This window comes from Lynx rufus, unplaced genomic scaffold (genome assembly GCF_022079265.1).
Source record: "Lynx rufus isolate CCGP_SWC_20201006 ecotype Redwood Valley unplaced genomic scaffold, mLynRuf1.p SCAF_7, whole genome shotgun sequence".
NCBI classification, from domain to species: domain Eukaryota; kingdom Metazoa; phylum Chordata; class Mammalia; order Carnivora; family Felidae; genus Lynx; species Lynx rufus.
The window spans coordinates 135,037,869-135,056,127 of record NW_025814889.1 but is presented as its reverse complement, the minus strand read 5'-3'; the positions used below and the strand labels follow the sequence as shown (position 1 = coordinate 135,056,127).

General features: G+C 51.0%; 1 protein-coding gene across 1 annotated transcript; it reads right to left on the bottom strand.

The window, feature by feature from the left end:
• Nucleotides 1-5,033: 5,033 nt before the first annotated feature.
• On the bottom strand, nt 5,034-17,441 carry SEPTIN3 (septin 3). The gene is made up of 8 exons (XM_047066765.1): nt 17,255-17,441; nt 12,566-12,647; nt 11,344-11,481; nt 9,840-9,957; nt 8,858-8,953; nt 7,156-7,255; nt 5,460-5,511; nt 5,034-5,169 (listed from the first exon to the last, which is right to left on the bottom strand). The coding sequence occupies exons 1-8, from the start codon at nt 17,415-17,417 to the stop codon at nt 5,034-5,036; spliced, it is 885 nt and encodes a 294-aa protein (XP_046922721.1). The 5' UTR covers nt 17,418-17,441.
• Between the last annotated feature and the right edge of the window lie 818 nt (nt 17,442-18,259).

Genomic DNA, 18,259 nt, shown 5'->3' with positions numbered 1-18,259 from the left:
GAGACAGAAACAGAGTGTGAGTGGGGGCGGGGCAAAGAGAGAGAGGGAGACAGAATCTGAAGCAGGCTACAGGCTCTGTGCTGATACAGAGCCTGACGCCGGGCTCAAACTCGAGAACTACCAGATCATGACCTGAGCTGAAGTCAGCTGCTCAACTGACTGAGCCACCCAGGTGCACCCCCATGATTTTTTTTTTTAAACCTAAGACTGTTGGAACAAACTAAAAACAATAGGAATGGTGTGAAGCTATAGAAAGACCACTGAGATAGAGCCCCCGTCTTGCACTGGTAACTAAGTGTGCAACTTTGGGCATCAACCATGCTCTCTGGACTTCTGTTTCCATATCTGTATGAAAGAATGGGACTAAAAGAACTGTTTTCCCTTAGCTGTGATATTTTAAGTTTGCAAAACTACTCTGTCGCTCAAATCTTCCCACCTCTCCATCTTGATGTGGCAATTGCCCTCTGGTTCTGGTCCTCATCATTTTACCTGAATGACTCCCCCCCCCCCCCGCCCCACCGTTCTTCTATACCTTGCATTCACCCTACAGAATACCGAGGCTCCAAACACAATTGCATATGGTCATCACATTCAAATTCAGAAAAATAGCGTGTGGTGTTGTTTGCTGGCTGCAGAAGAGACCAGGAACCTCAAAGAGAGGAAGTTTGGTTTAAGTTTGGAAAACACAAGAGAGAAGCTAGTGCTTAAAATTTAAATTCTTTAAAAAAAAATTTTTTTTAATGTTTGTTTTTGAGAGAGAGAGAGACAGAGACAGAGCGTGAGTGGGGTTAGGGTTAGGGTTAGGGTTAGAGGGAAACATAGAATCCAGAGCAGGCTCCAGGCTCCGAGCTGTCAGCACAGAGCCCGACGCAGGGCTTGAACTCGCAAACCGTGAATCATGACCTGAGCTGAAGCCGGACGCTTAACCGACTGAGCCACCCGGGTGCCCCTTAAATTCTTACTCTTAAAGCATTCACTGTAAAGCAGGCAGGTCTCTAGGCAAGATGGGTCCACTCCTTCCACAGAGTTGGGTTTCTTGCCTTCTGGAGAAAGGAGGGAAAAGCTAGGAAATTCATTAAGTGAAAATAAACCCTGTTTACATTGAAGGAGACAGATTACACAGAGCACAGCATCCCTCAAGGTCTAGCATACTAGCTCCATCACCCATGTTGGGTACAAAACCCCAGGGAGGGGCGCCTGGGCGGCTCAGTTGGTTGAGCATCCAACTGTTGGTTTCGGCTCAGGTCATGATCTTGCAGTTTGTGGGATTGAGCCCCACATTGGGCTCCACACGCATGATGCCGAGCCTGCTTGGGATTCTCTCTCTCTCCCCCTCTCTCAGCCCATCCCCTGCTCTCTCTCAAAAGAAATAAACATTAAACATACACATGGAATAATGACCGAAATCCATCCTCAAGCCAAATGAAGAAAAATTGGGCTCACAAAATGTTTTCCATCTATAATTTCTGTGGCTACTTCCTACCAAGATGGTCCTTATCTCACCCTCCGCCCATGGGTGAGATGATGTAATGGCTAATTTGGCCAAGGAGTGAGCACAAATGAGACACAGGCCAGGCAGTTATTGTTCAAACAGCAATGTTTAGTTGTACAACACATAAAGTCTAGCAACATTTACACAACCAGTTTGAGTGTCTGTTGGCTTGCTTTCAATTGGGAAATTTAACCATAATGTCACCAAAAGGTTGGCTGGGACTGGTAACATTTAAGAAATGGGTCGTTCTTGCATCCCCTAGGCTTGGGCCTCTTGCTCCGTCAGGACTGAGTTGTAGATGAATGGCCCACAAGTCACCAGCCTTTGAGAAAGTAGTGTCCAGGTGGAGATGGTAGGGGTGAGTGGGTGGGGGGAGGGGATCCCATAAAGACACAGTATGTGGGGCAGTGGCAGCCAACATTCGCAAACATTCATGCATCTGATGGGGGGCTCTGCCCTCCAGTGGGCATTTTCCACTAGCCTACAGTGACCAACTGTGGCCAGGCTAATTCATTACTCACATTAACAGGGTGGAGGCAGGGATAGGAGTAGTCGGGGTAGGTGGGAAGGGATCCCTCTTATTGCTAAGTGGATGGAAGGGTGGGTTTGTTTTTTTTTCTCCCTAGAGTCCCGTTCTGTGGGGTTCTGGAATTTTCTGTCTTTTTTTTTTTTTTTTAAGTTTGAGAATAAGGAAGGCAATTCCAGAAATGTCTCTTCAGGAAAACCACTCTTCCTAAGTGGCTGCATTATGGGGGCAGGGGTGTGTGTGTGTGTGTGCGTGTGTGTGTGTGTGTGTGTGAGACTGCATCCTGGGCCAGCCACAAATGGTGATTTTTTTTAAGTGACCCTAGCCCTTGCTCCCCCCACATCTGTAGTGACCCATCATTATAAATAAGCTTTAGGCAATGAAGGAGACACCCTTGTCCCACACTGGGGCTCACACAGCTGACATCAACAAACCTGACAAGCAGAAAAGTTGCTTTCTTGACCCTTGAAGGAAGCCAAGAGGAGCTCATGCAGATGAACGGGCGGGGAGCAATGCCATTTCTCTTGGAGATGGTTACAAGTAGCTGGTATGGGTTTGCAAGGGCAGAAGGAGCTCCTGATGAGTTCTTTCACCCTACGGATGGGCTGGGACCGGCTGACACGGACGATGGAGGAGGGCAGTGCTGGCGAGAGCTCCGTTCCACTGGGAGGAGAGGGGGTGGTTTGGATAAATGGAGGAAGCCACTGTCCTAAGGAGGCAGCTTGGCCCCTCCAACCTGCTGAGAGCTGAGGGGGGCTGTGGTGGTGGGCTGGGCAAGCATGGCACTAAAAAGGCCACGGCCCCGCAGCAATAACAGCTGGGAGGGATGGAGGGAGAAGCAGCACTTGGAATGGCCTTCATTCAGCAGTGGGGCAGGGGGTGGCTGGCACGGGTGGAAGGACAGTGCCCAGGAGGCCTTCTCCCTGCAGGGGGGTTGAGAACGGTTGAGGGTGTGGAGACCAGCAGCTGGCAGCAGACACATAAAACAGCTTCTCCAGGGAGGCTGAGATCATGGCTTAGGGGTGGCCAAGTACCATTCCCTACTCAACCTCTCCAACGCCCACCACCCCCGCCAGACCTCCCCTGCTAGTCCTAGGTGGCCAGTCCCACGTCTGCATTCACGACTGCCTGCTGTATACACCAGGGATCCCTCTTCTGTTGACATGGAACCACCTCTGGGCTTTAACCCTGCTGCTGTTCTAGGCTGACAGGTGCTTACCCTGGAAGAATTTTGTGGGTGGGGGAGGACGTGTCATGTATGGGATTGGTAAAGAGCCTCCAGGAAAGATTGAGACCATAGGTTTTCGGTCACTGGTTTGGGGTCACCCACCTCTTTCTCCTGGTCCACCGAATCTTGGTCTGTGTTTTCCTAGCACCTGAGTGACAAGAGACTATAAATGCTGGGATTTGTAGTGGACCAGTAAAACACCTAGGGCTGGACCAGGAGATGGAACAGGAGGTTGTATGAGGTTATTGTAAACTGTAGCAGTTGGTGTTTTCCCTTACCTAAGGCTACATTGTTTCCCCAGCCCCAAGTTTCAGCCACCTTCCAGACTAAACGAGAAAGAGTAACTTGTAAACTAAACAGGGGAGATATATGCATTGATAAATACAGGGCTGAGGGCAAGGCAAGAAAAGGCTAACTGTATGTGGGTATGGTTAGGAATGTCTACGGGGTCAGGAAGGGGAATCAGGGAAAAGCAGAGAAAGACCGACAGACATGCACAGTGAGAGAGAACAGAAAAGAAGTCAAAAGGGAGTCAAGCATATATGGGAAGTGAGCAGCAGAGAAGCCAGCGTTAAGGAGGAAGAATCCTGATGGAGAAAACTGAGGTGCCGTTTAAAATTGGTCTCTGAAGCCAAACCACTGAGAAAGGCAAAGATCGTGTATTGCTCTTAAAACTTGTTGAGACTCAAGTCTTCTAGAACTTAATGCCTAAGGAAAGACTGTCTCACTTGACCAGCACATGTGCTTTTGGGCCAGATACTGGGAACTGCGTAACTCGTTGTTTCCTCCTTTGCCCGGGCCAACACACATTCATTGTGCGCGCCAGAAACTTTCTTTCCCACTCCTCCCTGTGGATCTGATTTCTCTCGTAATTTCGGTTTGTACTGTCACGTGCCTTGGCTGTGATTTTATTTTAAGGTGGCCTAAAGTCATTTTTGAAAGTAGACTGGGCATAAATCCTAAATATAGAAATGTAGCTAAAGTGGATTAGACTCAAAGCAATTGAAAGAAGTCAGAGAGGGGCAGGATGAAAGAATGAGGGCAGGGGGAGAAAGAGAGAAAATGGGAGCAGAGGTGAGTGAAGCGAGGCATGTGTGCAAAGCAGCAGTCTGCAACCACGACAGACAATGACAGGTGGTGGGGTTTGGACAGTGAAGGCAACACAGACTCAAGGGTAGAGCTCTCTTCTCCACCTCTGGGCACTAAATCTTTCTGTAGGAACCCCGCTCCGGTCTACCCTGCTCTCCCTTGACCTTCCCTCCCCTAGGCAGTCCTAGCCTCACCCTAGACTGCCACCCCCCACCCCCCACCCCCACCAGGTCCAGCTCCGAAGCTGTCCTCAGAGGGTCTCTGCAGTTCCAGTTTGTGGGCGGGTTCAGAGATAAGGAAGAGTTACCTGTGGCTCACCTGCTCCCCATCATTTTTAAATGAAACCTCCCCTAGACCTCTTGAGTGAGGCACACGGCTTTGTTCTGGGACACAAGGAAAGGAGACAGATAATGGACAGCCATGGAGGAACCAAACTTACAAGGGACTTTCCAGGGAGGGCAGTGAAAATACCTCACCCCTGCACATGTATACACACGCGTGCATACACACACACACACTCTCTCTCTCTCTCTCTCTCTCTCTCTCACACACACACACACACACACACACTGTAGACAAACTCCACAAACACCAGACAGGCCTGGGGGACAGAGTAGAAAGGAAGAAGGTGGGTGGTGGTGGTACCGGGATGCGTGTGTGGAGAAGTGGGTATGTGTGATGATATAGAGAAAGGGTCGTCATGGGTTACTGTCGTGGCTTTCCTCTGTGTCCACGCTCACCGGAGGGAGGCCTCCGTTGTCATTAAGCCGCTTGGCCCTGTAGGTCTCATAGTGGATGTTGTGTGTCACTTCCTTGAGGTCCTGGAGGTGGGTCCTGAAGGACAAAGGGTGAGAAGAGACAGGGATGTGATGAAGGGTGGGAAGAGGAAGAGACTGACCCACATCCGAGGTTAACATGTCACTTCCATGGCCTGGCCCCAGTGACTGGGACCCATGCCAGAGAGCTAATGATACTTCTTCAGCCCCATTTGCTTCATGATGGGAGCTGGAATGGGGGCAGAGAGCTGTCAGAGAATCCCGGAGACGGAGGAAGTAGATCTGAACAGATGGCCTCCTGACCCCAAATACATAAACCTGCCATCCAAGGAAAGGGGTGCATCTCACCTGATGACAAAGTCTCGAAGCAGGGCAAACTCACAGTGGTTGAGGTTTTCCACTGTGAACAAAACAAAACAGGTGGTCATTTCACTAATGTAGCAACACCTAGCAGATGAACTTCTGTTCAGATCATGTTGGCATTTAGGAGGGAGCCACAGGACACATAATGTATTGTAAGCCTTCCAGAGGTTTGCTCATCCTGGCACTTCCGTGCATGGGATTTTATTCATTGAACAAATATTTATTTATTTATTTTTAAGTAGGCTTCATGCCCAGCATGGAGCCCAACGTGGGGCCTGAACTCATGACCCTGAGATCAAGACCCAAGCTGAGACCAAGAGTCAGACGCTTAACCCACTGAGTCACCCAGGTGCCCCTGAACAAATATTTATTGAGCAGCTACAATAATACGATACTATTCTAGACTCTGTGAAATAACAGCTAATAGGGACAATTTTATTTCCCACTTTATAGGAAAGGAAACTAATACACAGAGGGTCTAAAAATCTGCCCAAGACCTAAGACACAATTCCTATCCTTAAGGAGTTTATAACCTGATTGGAAGACAGTAACACACACAGCAAATAACTATCGACCCATCTTAAAAAGGCGACGCACTACAATGAATCTAATTCAATACAGATTGAGTACCTACTATCTGCAAATCACTTGCCAAGGACTATGGGGGCAGAAGGGAATTAAGACATGAACCCTCTAGTCCCACAATCTAATGGACAAGACAGACATTCTCATTAAAAGATTTCAATTCAAGGGGCGCCTGGGTGGCTCAGTCGGTCAGGCATCCAACTTCGGCTCAGGTCATGATCTCATGGTCTGTGAGTTCGAGCCCCGCGTTGGGCTCTGTGCGGACAGCTCGGAGCCTGGAGCCTGCTTCCGATTCTGTGTCTCCCTCTCTCTCTGCCCCTCCCCCGCTCATGCTCTGTCTCTCTCTCTGTCGAAGATAAATAAACGTTTAAAAAAAAAAAAGATTCCAATTCAAGGCAGTGAGAAAATGATATTTAAAAAAAAAAAAAATCCCAACACAGGGCCATAGGCAAATGAGAGACAATGTGGTACAATGAGATGAACTTGGTTTGGAAAATGGAATAAATTCAGTTGTGGAATTGAAATCTGGGTCTGAAGTCCCAGTTTCACCCCTAACAAGTCATGTGATCTTGGCCAAGACCCTTAACCTGAGACTCAAGGCCCTCAGAAGCTCATGTTCTGAGAACAGTCACGTCACCCTGCTCCCTGCAGAAGGTTATCACATTGAAAGAGGTCGCTAATGCAATTCTTTGAAAACTTTCAGGATCGCTATTGACCTTCTAGAGGTCCCGTCCATTCATAACAAAATGAAAATGGCCACATCTGAACCACCCTTCAGCAGTCTGTCGGCTCATGTCCCCTTTCATGTGAAAACTTTTCTCTGGTTTTTTCAGTGCTCATTAACCTCTCTATGCTCTCAACTCCTTTGACACACGAGTCAAAGTCAGCGTCTCCCAGTCAGGTGCTAACTTGGCCTTTAATCACTTCCTGCCTCTGAGATTCATCTTCTCAATTAGACAGTAAGCTCCTCATGGCAGGGTCTGGCTGGCATTCAGTTTACATCTTACGTGCCAGGACAGCGCCCTGAACTATAGATGCTTAATAAATAAGCGTAATTGACCATCAACCAGTTTTTCAAGAAGATGCATTGGATTACCTTCGATGATCCCCCAGGGAGTTTTTCTGCCGAGGACCCGCTTGCCATTCACTTGGTACTCCTTGTCGCTGCCCACCACAGCGAAAGGCATGCTCTCCTGCTGACAAACCACACACATGTGCACGTCAACCTCCTGTGCCGTCTGGGCCTCCAAGGACGGCATAGAGTCTTGGGCCTCTAGCCTCGAACTGCACATTTCTGATGCTCATTCAGTGATCCCACTGATGGCAAGGGGCAAGGGCAAGGCTCTTGTCTCCTGAAAAGGAGTCTGAAGTCCTGGGTCCAACCCCTGATTGCACCCCTACCTGGCTGGTTCACCTCGGTAAGTTGGCCTTCCTTCACCAGGAGAACGCTTTGTACTTTTTATTGCTTTAATGCGTTTGGTTTGGCTTGGAACAACTCTGCGAGCTAAGAGAGGATAGAAAGACCTCTCTTAAGTGATACCTACCCATCTGACAACCACGTAACTGATGCTTCACACTACCTCGCATGAAACCTACTGGCAGAAGCCCACGTCCGCTGACCTCTCAGAGCTCCAAGGCCACTGTCTGATGTTCGTGGGCCCCTCCGCTCCCCCAGATGGGCTGAATGTTCACCAAGACAGCCGTTTGTTCCCAAATCCGTTTGCCTGATGTGTCCTTGTTACTGGACAAATGAACTATTATGGAAGCTGAGGACGTATGACCGTGGAGAGTTGCTTCTCTGAAACGTGAGTTTCAGAAAGACCTGATAAAGGTGAGCTGCGCTTGTCTTAAGATTGAACTTATTCTCAAAGAAGCAGCCTTGTCTCAGTATGAAAAGAATGCTTCATGAATGGGATGTATACGTTTTATTTTCACTTAATCATTTAGTGAAATATTTCCTTAAAAACACTGAAGATTTGTAGACATCGTTTTTTAAATGATTTCTTCACTTTGATGGGCTTTTCCAATTAACCTGTATGTGTCTCAGCTATATCAGGTAAGGGGCTTCTGGTAGATTATTCACCCTTAATCCAGGAGGAGACACAAGACCATAGCAAGTAAATGATCTGTCTTAGGTCACAGTGGTTGGTAGAAAAGCCCAGACGAGAACTCATGATTATGATGTAAAGTCCCAGAACTGTAGAAGTTTGACGTTGAAAGGGACCGCGGAAATCACATGAAGCCTTAGCATCCCCAGGAGACACCCCAGGGACTGCTGAGAAGACAGTGCTCTGTGCCTGTGTCGCTGGGCAAGAGCAGCTCTGTTTTCATGTTTCATATACAGAAGGTCTGTCTGATGTTTCATTTTTTAAAATGGTTCCTCTGGGGGAAAGAAAGCCTCTAAGCCACTCACTTAGCCTGGGCCCTGCACTTTATGGAGGGGACACTGAGGCAGAGCTCTGACTAGAGCATAGACTCCTTGGACCCCAGCCTGATGCTCTTCCTGTCCATGCCCTTCCATCAACCACACCCTGGTTTTGCCAGGCCCTGTGGGGAAAGAACTTTTTGGGTGGCCCGGGACGGACACGAGCTTTGGCTTTCTGGGTGCAAAGTTCACAGTCCCGGCAAGGGCCCCAGTCCTCATCCTGTCCCGTGTCACTTCTGGTCTGGGTCAGGAGAGGTGGGGCAGAGAGTATGAAAGGGCAAAAGCAGGTGGAAAGACAGGAGGGGTACACGATCCACATCCCACTGGTAACAAGGGGGGCATTTGTGTGATGAACAGAGCCCGAGGCACCCACCCGGATTTTGTCATTCTCCGTCTTGTCCTCCAAATCCTCATCAAATTCCTTCTGTGGGTAGAACTCGATGCCATTTACTTCAAGCTCCTTTCGAACCTAGGGGCAAGGAAGAGAAGCAAGGTAGCCAAGTGTCAGGATAATGCGGGGAGGGGGTGGGGTACGCTCACACAGGTGTGAGTGTGTGTGTATGTGTGTGCACGTGTGTGCTGAAGTCAGAGGGATGAATCAGCCTTTGCTAATCCAGTCATCTTCGAACTCCAAGGCCCTGAGCAGCAGGAAGATCCTAATAAACATGAGCGCCAGTCATACAGCCACTACAGCCCAGCCTGAGCTGAGGAACAGTCTGGGGGTGCAGCTTGCTCATCGCAGGGTCCATAAGATTAGGATTTAGACAAGCTGAGTACAGATTCCACATGGGCAGTGCTCATGCTACTATGTGTCATATTCCTGTTTGCAGGGAAGAGAAGTGGGGCTCCCCACCCCAAGCCTATAGGTCTGCCCTCTCCCAAAGCTCGACTTATGTCTCACCTCCTCCAGGAAGCCACCCAGGACTTCTTCAGTGGTCTACCTGATTGTAATTTTTTGGAAGGGAGCAATGTCTTTATACTTCACCCACATGCCCCTACCTCCAACCCCATGCATCCAGCACAGGGAGGAGCTTATAGAAGACACTAATAAACACTAGCGGGAAGTTAATTAATTAGTTTAGCCCTTCAAGCAAGCTAACATCGAGGAGTGGTCTCTCCTGTGTATGGTGGTTTATGTATTCAGCGGTCTCTGCCAGTAAGTTTGGTGGCTGGGAAGAAGGCAGCCTGAGGCTGCAAACTTCTCTTTGTCCACAGACACTGTCAGCCCAGCTTCTTTAATGGCTAAATAGGAGCTGGGTGGGCAGGGGGGGTGTATAATAATCAAGGAGAGGACATGGTTTGGACCAGAGGAGGGGGAAGGGTGGGGACAGGAAAAGGAGGAGGGGCCTTCTCACCCTTTGCTTGAATTCAGACTTCTCCTCCAGGGTCATGGTGTCAGCCTTAGCAATGACAGGGATGATGTTCACAACTTTGCTGAGGTGTTTCATGAACTCCAGATCGAGAGGTCGTAAGCTGGGGCCCAGAGAAGGTGGGGTGTCAGAGCCACCTTGCCCTCCCCCACTCAGCCACTGCCACCACTCCGGGGCCACCCTCGGGACAGAGGGACTGGGCCGGGAAAACTGGCTGAGGCCAAGGGGCTGCTCCCTCTCCTGACAGCCTGCGGAACAGACTCCAAGTCTCTGCCCCCACTTGGACCACCATCTCCCTTTCTCTTCCAATCCTGCCCCTCCTCTAGCAGCCCTACTCACACTGCTCCTTGAGAACAGCTTGCCTGCCGTGGGGATCTTTTTCTTCTGGGAACAGCTGTGGACTGTCGTCTCTGCCTATGTGTCCTTGGATCACGGTTACTTGTTTATCTTATTCTGCTAATGGGACAGCACTTTTTTGTTGTTGTTGTTAAGTAATCTCCATGCCCGATGTGTGGCTGGAAGTCACAGCCCTGAGATCAAGAGTCACGTGTTCCGCCTGGGGCTCCAGGCGCCCCCAGGACTGCACTTTTTGATGGGCCTTCTCCCAGCCCGCACTCAGTCCTGCAGGGGCCCAGCTGGGGACCTTGGCTCTCCTCATTCTGAGGGCCCAGCTCCCCCGAGGCTCTGGGGCCCCAGTCTGGCTCTAGTTCACAGTCCTGGGGACTTACTAAGTCAGGCTGTCTGCTGGCTTGCTCTGACCTTGGGTCCACATTCCAGGGAAGGATAAAGCAAACCTTTTTATTGAGTCCCTGGGCCCCACCCTCAAACACCTGCTGACTACCTGGTTCCTCCAAACCTGGGGGTCTGCCTTGCCTGTGTCGTCCTCTCAAGAACTGAACTCTGGCCCAGCAGACGGGCTCAGTACTAAGCTATGGAAGGCATGCCTGCGTGCCCACTTGGATCTCTCTATCCCAGGTCCGCACTCCTTATCGTTCTGTCCCATCTATGACTCACAACTGGACTTCCCAGCATGCTCTGCTCGTTGCCAGCCTTCATCTCTAGACATGCTGGGCTGGCCACCCACCAAATGCCTACAGCGGGGTCCCACACCCACCCCAAACACCCACCCCAATTCAACAACCCTGCCTGCTCCCGTTTTACTCTTCTGCTGCCCATCCCCCACCCCCAGCCTTGGGCAAAGCAGAGATCTACTGAATAAGCGAGGAGCCCTCTGTGTTCACATGTCGACCCCTCTCTGCTGGCACAGTTGTGCTAGAACACCAGTGGGCAGCATGGGGGGCTGGTGTTGGTCAGCTTTACTCTCCTGGTAAGAAAGTCAGCCTTTTAGGGGGGAAGTCTAGGGGATCACAGGGCCATGACTACACTGGGGCTCATCCGGGGCCCCAGCTGAATCCAGGGATTAGTTATCCACTGGAGAATGACGCAAACCAGAGCTAGGTGTGGCCATGGGCATGGGACTGGTACATACGAGTGTCCCGTGGGGGAGATAAAGTAGAGGCAGCAGTGGACACGAGTGTCAGGGATGCGTTTCTTCCTGGCAATGTTGACCTCCTCCTTCAGGAACTTCTCATACTGTTCATTGATGTACTTCTCGATGGGCTCCCAGCTGGAGGGTGGGAAGAAAGCAGACGGATGTCCCAGAAAGACAGGACTTGGGGGCTCACCTTAGACATGGTCAGGCAGCAGGGCCCTCACATCCCTCTCGTTTCTACCTCCCCTGGGGGGCCTGGGGTGGGTTGCCCACCCTCCCTCAGGCTCCCACGGACGGCTTTCCTCATCAGCAAGGCTAGAACCCCCATGGAGACCCGGTCCTCTGACTGGGCCAGAGGATCCTGCAGAACCCCGCCCCACTCCAGAAAGCAACACACACTCTCCCCACCTCCATTCCTTATTAGCTGGGAGGCTCTGAGGAAGTCTCTACCCTCCCTGAGGCTGTTTTCTCACAACTAAAGTGGGAGGACCCACGGCTGCCTAGAGGCACGCACAAGAACAGAGGTTTGGTCCTTAACATAGCAATGGCATACGGAAAATATTCAACGTGGCAACAACTCATTACCCTGACTGCTGCCAATGTTACGATCACCTTTCTCCTTCAAGGAGCATTCAAAACACCAGGAGAGAGGACGATCGGTCACTTTTCCAAGAAGGCTCCAAGTTGTGCTGTCCAGTGGCCCTGCCTATCCGTGGCAGAACCCAGCTCCCTCACAGAGGAACAATGGTCTCCATCCCTATCTGGGAGCAAACTTCTGCCTGGAACTTCCCATCTACATTCTGCACAGCCCTCCTTGGCTGCATACGCACTGCAGCTTTGCTCGGTGAAGTCCCAGAGGCTCTCTCCTCATAGACATGGCCCACCCTCCTCTCTTCTTCCAGGGCTAAGACATTGCCCACAGGCCAAGCTCTGCCACAGCCTTCAGGTCAGCCTACCACCGCTCCCCTTGTTCTGTCCACCCTGCCCTTCGGCCACCTGTAGGTAACCCCACAGCCCAAATTCCTTCTGCACTGGCCTCCCACCAGAGCCTCTTCCCTCGCCTCTTTATAAAGCCCCTCTGCGGTCCGTTAGTAAGCCTTCCCACTTAACCCCTCGGCATGAAGGGTACAGATGGCTCTCGATGGGAATGAATCTGAACCGTGTTCAGCGTCTTCCTTGCAGAGTCTTTAGGGCAGAAATCTCACAGGCAGACATATACCAGTTTTCATTGTTGATCTGGTCTCCGAAGCCCGGGGTATCGATGACCGTCAGCTTCATTTTGACCCCGCCTTCCTCTATCACTGGGGGGGGTGAACAGAGAAGGCACCAGGGAGGTCACTCTTCCAGCTGATGCCGGGTACCCTGCTTCCTACCGGTCAGGGAGACCCAGGCTCCTTCCTTCCTTCCTCAGGACCAATTACTGGAAAAGTTGAGTTCTGGGTCTTCCCACCTCCATAGCTCTATTCACGCTGTTCCCTGCACCTGCCGGGCCCTCCCGGCTTCTTTCTGCTTGTCTAACTCCCACCCTCGTTTTATCATCCAGCTCGAGCCCCACCTCTTTCCTTTTTAATCCCCCCTCCCTTTTCTAGCCAAGGAGTTGGCTTCACAGACTTCAGACCTCTGTTCTCCTCTGTCTTGAGATTGCCTTTCATTTGCCCGTCTCTCCCTCTCTGGCAGAGACCCTTCTGAACAGCGGCCACAGGGGTCCTGCCCAGTCCTCACCGTGCCCAATAGCTTTGATCTCCACAGTCTTGGGGATCTTCTCCTCCCGGTTCCAGCTGGAGGCCTTGCGGCTCACCTGGGATTTGAAGAGCGTGTTGACCAGCGTTGACTTGCCCAGTCCGCTCTGACCTGCCACAAGACAGGAGGAGGGTGACACGGTGGGGAAGACCCGTGTTCACCTCCTGAGCAGGCCATCTCTCCCACGAGCCTATAGAATTCTAGAGCCTTGATCCAGGCCATGCCCCCAGTTCACCATTCACTGGGGGCAAAGGACTAAGTGGGAGAGAAGGCGGGTGGGAACAGTTCCCTGGCACTGGAGGGGGACTTGGGACATCAGTTGAATTCCACATTCTTTCCTCCTTTCCAGAGTTCCAGGACCACTGGGAAGGGGGAAACCCTCTGTATTTGTCTAGTGTAGTGACATTCTGTTTTGTTTCTGCTCCACTCACGTTTTTAGTCTTTAATAATCTAAATGTCACAGCGGAACTCCTTGGCCCTCTGATACTGCCTCAGTGCATACATAACATCTGCTAGCAAAATTTGCCTTTGAATCCCACAGCCCTGTGAATCCCATGGCAGAGCTCTCTTTATCCCCAGCTGAAGTGCTCCTAGAGAGATTAGCCCCCACCTAATAAAATATGTGCAAGGTAGGGCACCTGGGTGGCTCAGTCGGTTGAGCGGCCGACTTCAGCTCAGGTCATGATCTCACGGTTCGTGAGTTTGAGCCCTGATTGGGCTCCGTGCTGACAGCTCAGAGCCCGGAGCTTGCTTTAGATTCTGTGTCCCCTCTCTCTCTGCCCCTCCTCCCAGGCTCTCTCTCTTTCTCTCTCAAAAATAAATAAACATTAAAAAAAAATTTTTTTTTAAGTCACATGCTCTACTGACTGAGCCAATCAGGCACCCCATTTTGACCTGTTTTACACACATCGTGCAAGAGCAGATTTCATTCCAAGGAGGAGTTTTGCAACTAAAGGGTACTTGAAAACCACTGGCCCAAGCCGTGCTCCTCAAACTTTTTTTTTTTAATTTTTTTTTACATTTATTTATTTTTTTGAGAGACATAGAGAGACAGAGCACAAATTGGGGAGGGGCAGAGAGAGAAGGAGACACAGAACCTGAAGCAGGCTCCAGGCTCCAAGTTGTCAGCACAGAGCCGGACACGGGGCTTGAACCCACAAACCTTGAGATCGTGACCTGAGCCGAAGTCGGACGCCCAACCGACTGAGCCACCCAGGCGCCCCCGTGCTCCTCAAACTTTTACATGCACAAGGATCACACAAGCAGGCCCTGCAAACTGCTGAATGGTGTCAGCATCACCTGGACGCTTGTAGGAAATGCAGGGTCCCGGGCCCCGCCCCAGCCCTATGATTCAAAATCTGCACTTAGGCAGGACTTCCAGATGAATCATGTGCACAGTAAAGTCAGAAGTGCCAGCCTGGGGGCCCCTGGGTGGCTCAGTCGGTTAAGCGTCTGACTCTTGATTTCGGCTCAGGTCATGATCTCACGGTTTGTGGGTTCGAGCCCCGCGTCGGCCCTGCACTGACAGCGCGGAAAGTGTTTGGGGATCTTCTCTCTCCCTCTCTCTCTGCCCCTCGCCTGCTCGCACTCAGGTACATGCTCTCTCCCTCAAAAAAATAAATTTTTAAAAAAAATTTTAAAAAGAAGTGCTGATCTAGGGCATCCCTGTGGTATATTCGGAAAAGGACCAGACTCGGGGGGGAAGAGCCTAAAGCTCCAGACCCAACTGTGCTCCTTCCCTGAACACCTTGGACTGGCCGCGTTTGCTCCCCTGGTTTCTTTACTGACAACACGGTGGCAAGCGGGGGAGCTGATGAGACCTGAGAGAGCAAAGAAGCTGCATTTCTCATTCTAGCTGCTCAATCGGTAGTAGCCACCAAGACCCATATGTTAAAAAGACTACCCGTCAGCTCAGTCCTGAACGTGAGCCATGGCCGATCGGCAGCGTCTCTCTCCAAAGCGCGGATGGAGAGGCAGCCCATGTGGCCTGTACGTCTTTCTCATTCCTGGTCTGGTTGTTTTCTGAGGTCTCTTGCTCACTAACTACTCTTGAGTGCCAAGTGCTGTGCCAGAATTGGAGGTGGAGAGGTGAGCAAGACATCATCCTTGCCCTCAAGAAGCCATTTAAGGGGCGCCTGGGTGGCTCAGTAGGTTAAGCGGCCGACTTCGGCTCAGGTCATGATCTCGCGGTCCGTGAGTTCGAGCCCCGCGTCGGGCTCTGTGCTGACCGCTCAGAGCCTGGAGCCTGTTTCAGATTCTGTGTCTCCCTCTCTCTGACCTTCCCCCGTTCATGCTTTGTCTCTCTCTGTCTCAAAAATAAATAAACGTTAAAAAAAATTAAAAAAAAAAAAGAAGCCATTTAACACGAGGAAGACCAAAACATAATAAGCAGGAGGTTACGGTATGTCACAATAATTGCTATGAAAGAGATAGCCCCGGGGCATTATAGCAGCAAACTGGAGGGAATGTAATCCAGTTTTTCTGCAATCGAGGACTTCTAGGTAGAAGGAACAATGAAGCTGAAAACTGCAGAGTAACTTTGAAAGACCCAGGAGAAGCTGGAAGGGAGTTCTAAACAGAGGGAATAGCATAGTCAAAGGCTCAGAGGCAGGGAAGAGCACAGCAGAGTCCAGGGAAACTTTCCTCACAAGCAAGGAGGAGAACGCCAGGCTGGAGGTGGTAACAGGTGAGTGGCAAGGTAGCACCCAGACCAGGCTAGGAGTTTAAGTCCTTAAATCTACTGAAGGGTTTTAAGTAGGCTGGGTGACCTGAGGAGTTCTGCAGGTTGGAAAAATTATTCAGTCACTGATGGACAATGGACTGAAGCAAAAGGAAGACAGAGGACCAGGAGGGTCACTGCCCCTCAAAGTGTGGCCTGGGGGCCGAGGTCCATGAACCATTTGCTACTCATTCTTGAGATAAGAAATTTGCACCAGAAAGTAAATTGACCTTAACACGAAGCACGCTGTTTAGTTCAGTTGATGGGGCATTTTTCCATTTTTTTTTAACATTTATTTTTGGGAGACAGAAAGAGACAGAGCACAAGCAGGGGAGGGGCAGAGAGAGAGGGAGACCCAGAATCCGGAGCAGGCTCCAGGCTCCCAGCTGTCAGCACAGAGCCCGATGCGGGCCTCGAACCCACGAACAGCGAGATCATGACCTGAGCCAAAGTCAGACACTTAACCGACTGAGCCACCCAGGCGCCCTTCAGTTGATGTTTTTTATAGCAAGACTTGTCAGATGATTTAAACTCCAGCCAGCCCCTTATCTTTGAGCAGCCCTGAGTCCAGTGGCTGTGGCAATCCAGGTGGGAGACCTAGTTCAACTAAGAGCGGTCACAGTGGAGATGGAAAGAAGTCGACAGACCTAAGGGAGATTCACAAGGCAAAACTGACAGGTCTTGATGACTGATTGGACTGGGGGAGAAAGGAGAAAGAAAGATGATGCCCAGGTCCCTGTTTCAGCAACTGAGTGAATGTCCTACTGATATCAGGCAAGGGTCCCTTCCTGCTCTTACATTCTGTGACCCAGCGACACTACTCAGTGACCAATCGATGTCCTGGAAATTCTCTTTAAACCTTAAAGTACTACAAAAGAGCAGAAACAAGACCACCCTCGGGGTGCCTGGGTGGCTTAGTCAATTGAGTGTCGGACTTTGGCTCAGGTCGTGATCTCGTGGTTCGTGAGTTCGAGCCCCGCGTCGGGCTCTGGGCTGACAGCTCGGAGCCTGGAGCCTGCTTCCGATTCTGTGTCTCCCTCTCTCTCTGGCCCTCCCTAGCTCATGCCTGCTCTCTCTCACTCTCGCTCTCAAAAACAAATAAACACTAAAAAAAAGAGTAAGATCACCCTCTATCTGACACCAGCGGGAAAGGACACTGACGATTTCCCCACGCCGCACACCTGAAAACAGGCTGAGCATGCCTAAGAGGCTGCCTGTGTCCATCCGCCCATGACGGGGCCAGGCTGACAATCCACCCAAAGTTCCCACCCCTGGATCAACCAGTCTTGAGAAGAGGCTTAAGCTTTCGTGATCAGCATCGTGAAATCTTTCCTCCCGGAAAAAGCTCATCCTAAGGAAGCCAGGGCTGAGGCCAATCCTAGGGAAAGAAACAGGATCCTCAGCGCTGCCCGCCACCGTGGCCTCCAGTGACCCCATTGCCTTTCATACCGACCACCATGATGTTGAAGTCGAAACCAGTCTTCATGGTCTTCTTGCGCATCTGCTCGATGATGGTGTCGATGCCAATGTAGCCCAGCAGGTTTGAGTTGATGCTGACGGGTTTCATGGGCACTGCCGGCTTAGGCCTGGGCTCAGGCACCAGCTCTGACATGGCTGCGTCCGTCCTGGCCTCCGGGAGCCCTGCAGAGCCAAGGTGGGAGAAGTGGGCTGGAGGCAAACAGAAGTCGCACAGAAGCTACGGTATTGTTCTGTTGAACAGAGTTGGGACTGGAAGGGACCTCAGGTGTCACCCAGTATGGGCACCTCATTTCACGGAGAGACCGAGGCCCAGGGGGAAAGGCCTTCCCTAAGACACAGAGCAAGTCAGATGCCAGATTGGGATCAGTGCCCAGCCTCTCCAGCCGCCGGGGCACTTTCTTGTGCCCTCGCTGCTCCGAAGCATGTCTGTGTGTCCAGTCCCAGGCTTCTCCACCTTGGCCCTATTGACATTTGGGGCTGGATAATTATTGCAGGGGGCTGTCCCGTGCACTGTAGGGTGTTTGGTGGCATCCCTGACGTCAGGCGTGACAACCAAAAATATCCCTAGACAGTGCCAAATGTCTCCCGGGGGTAGCATAACCCTAGTGGCGAACCACCAGTCTAAAAGATATTTGGGGTTATTCTGACCTGACTCATGCCTCCTCAGATAAAGTGCTAAGACCTTTTAGGATACTGAACCTAACATCTATTAACTGTCCCTGACCTCAGTTGCTCTGTGTTTTAGAAGCAAATAGGGTTACCCCCTCACACCGCAGGAGTACCACCCCTGCCCCCAGCTTCCGTGTCCCCTCTGTTCCATGAGCACCACCGCAAAGGAGGGGTGTCTGTGCCCTGAGGGGTCCCAGACATCATCCTAGCCATAGTTTTAAATCTGTGGAAGGAATAAGTCTCCCCTTTCAACCAGTGGGAAGAGGATGAGACGCAGCCAGATTGGAGCAGTCACTTGCCTAAGAT

Coding starts and splice junctions, on each gene's coding strand:
- SEPTIN3 (XM_047066765.1), bottom strand. CDS start 17,417: ATGTCAGAGCTGGTGCCTGAGCCCAGGCCTAAGCCGGCAGTGCCCATG. Junction 11,482..12,565: donor CAGATCAACAATGAAAACTG/GTATATGTCTGC, acceptor CCCACCCTCCAG/CTGGGAGCCCATCGAGAAGT. Junction 8,954..9,839: donor AGTCTGAATTCAAGCAAAGG/GTGAGAAGGCCC, acceptor CCTTGCCCCTAG/GTTCGAAAGGAGCTTGAAGT.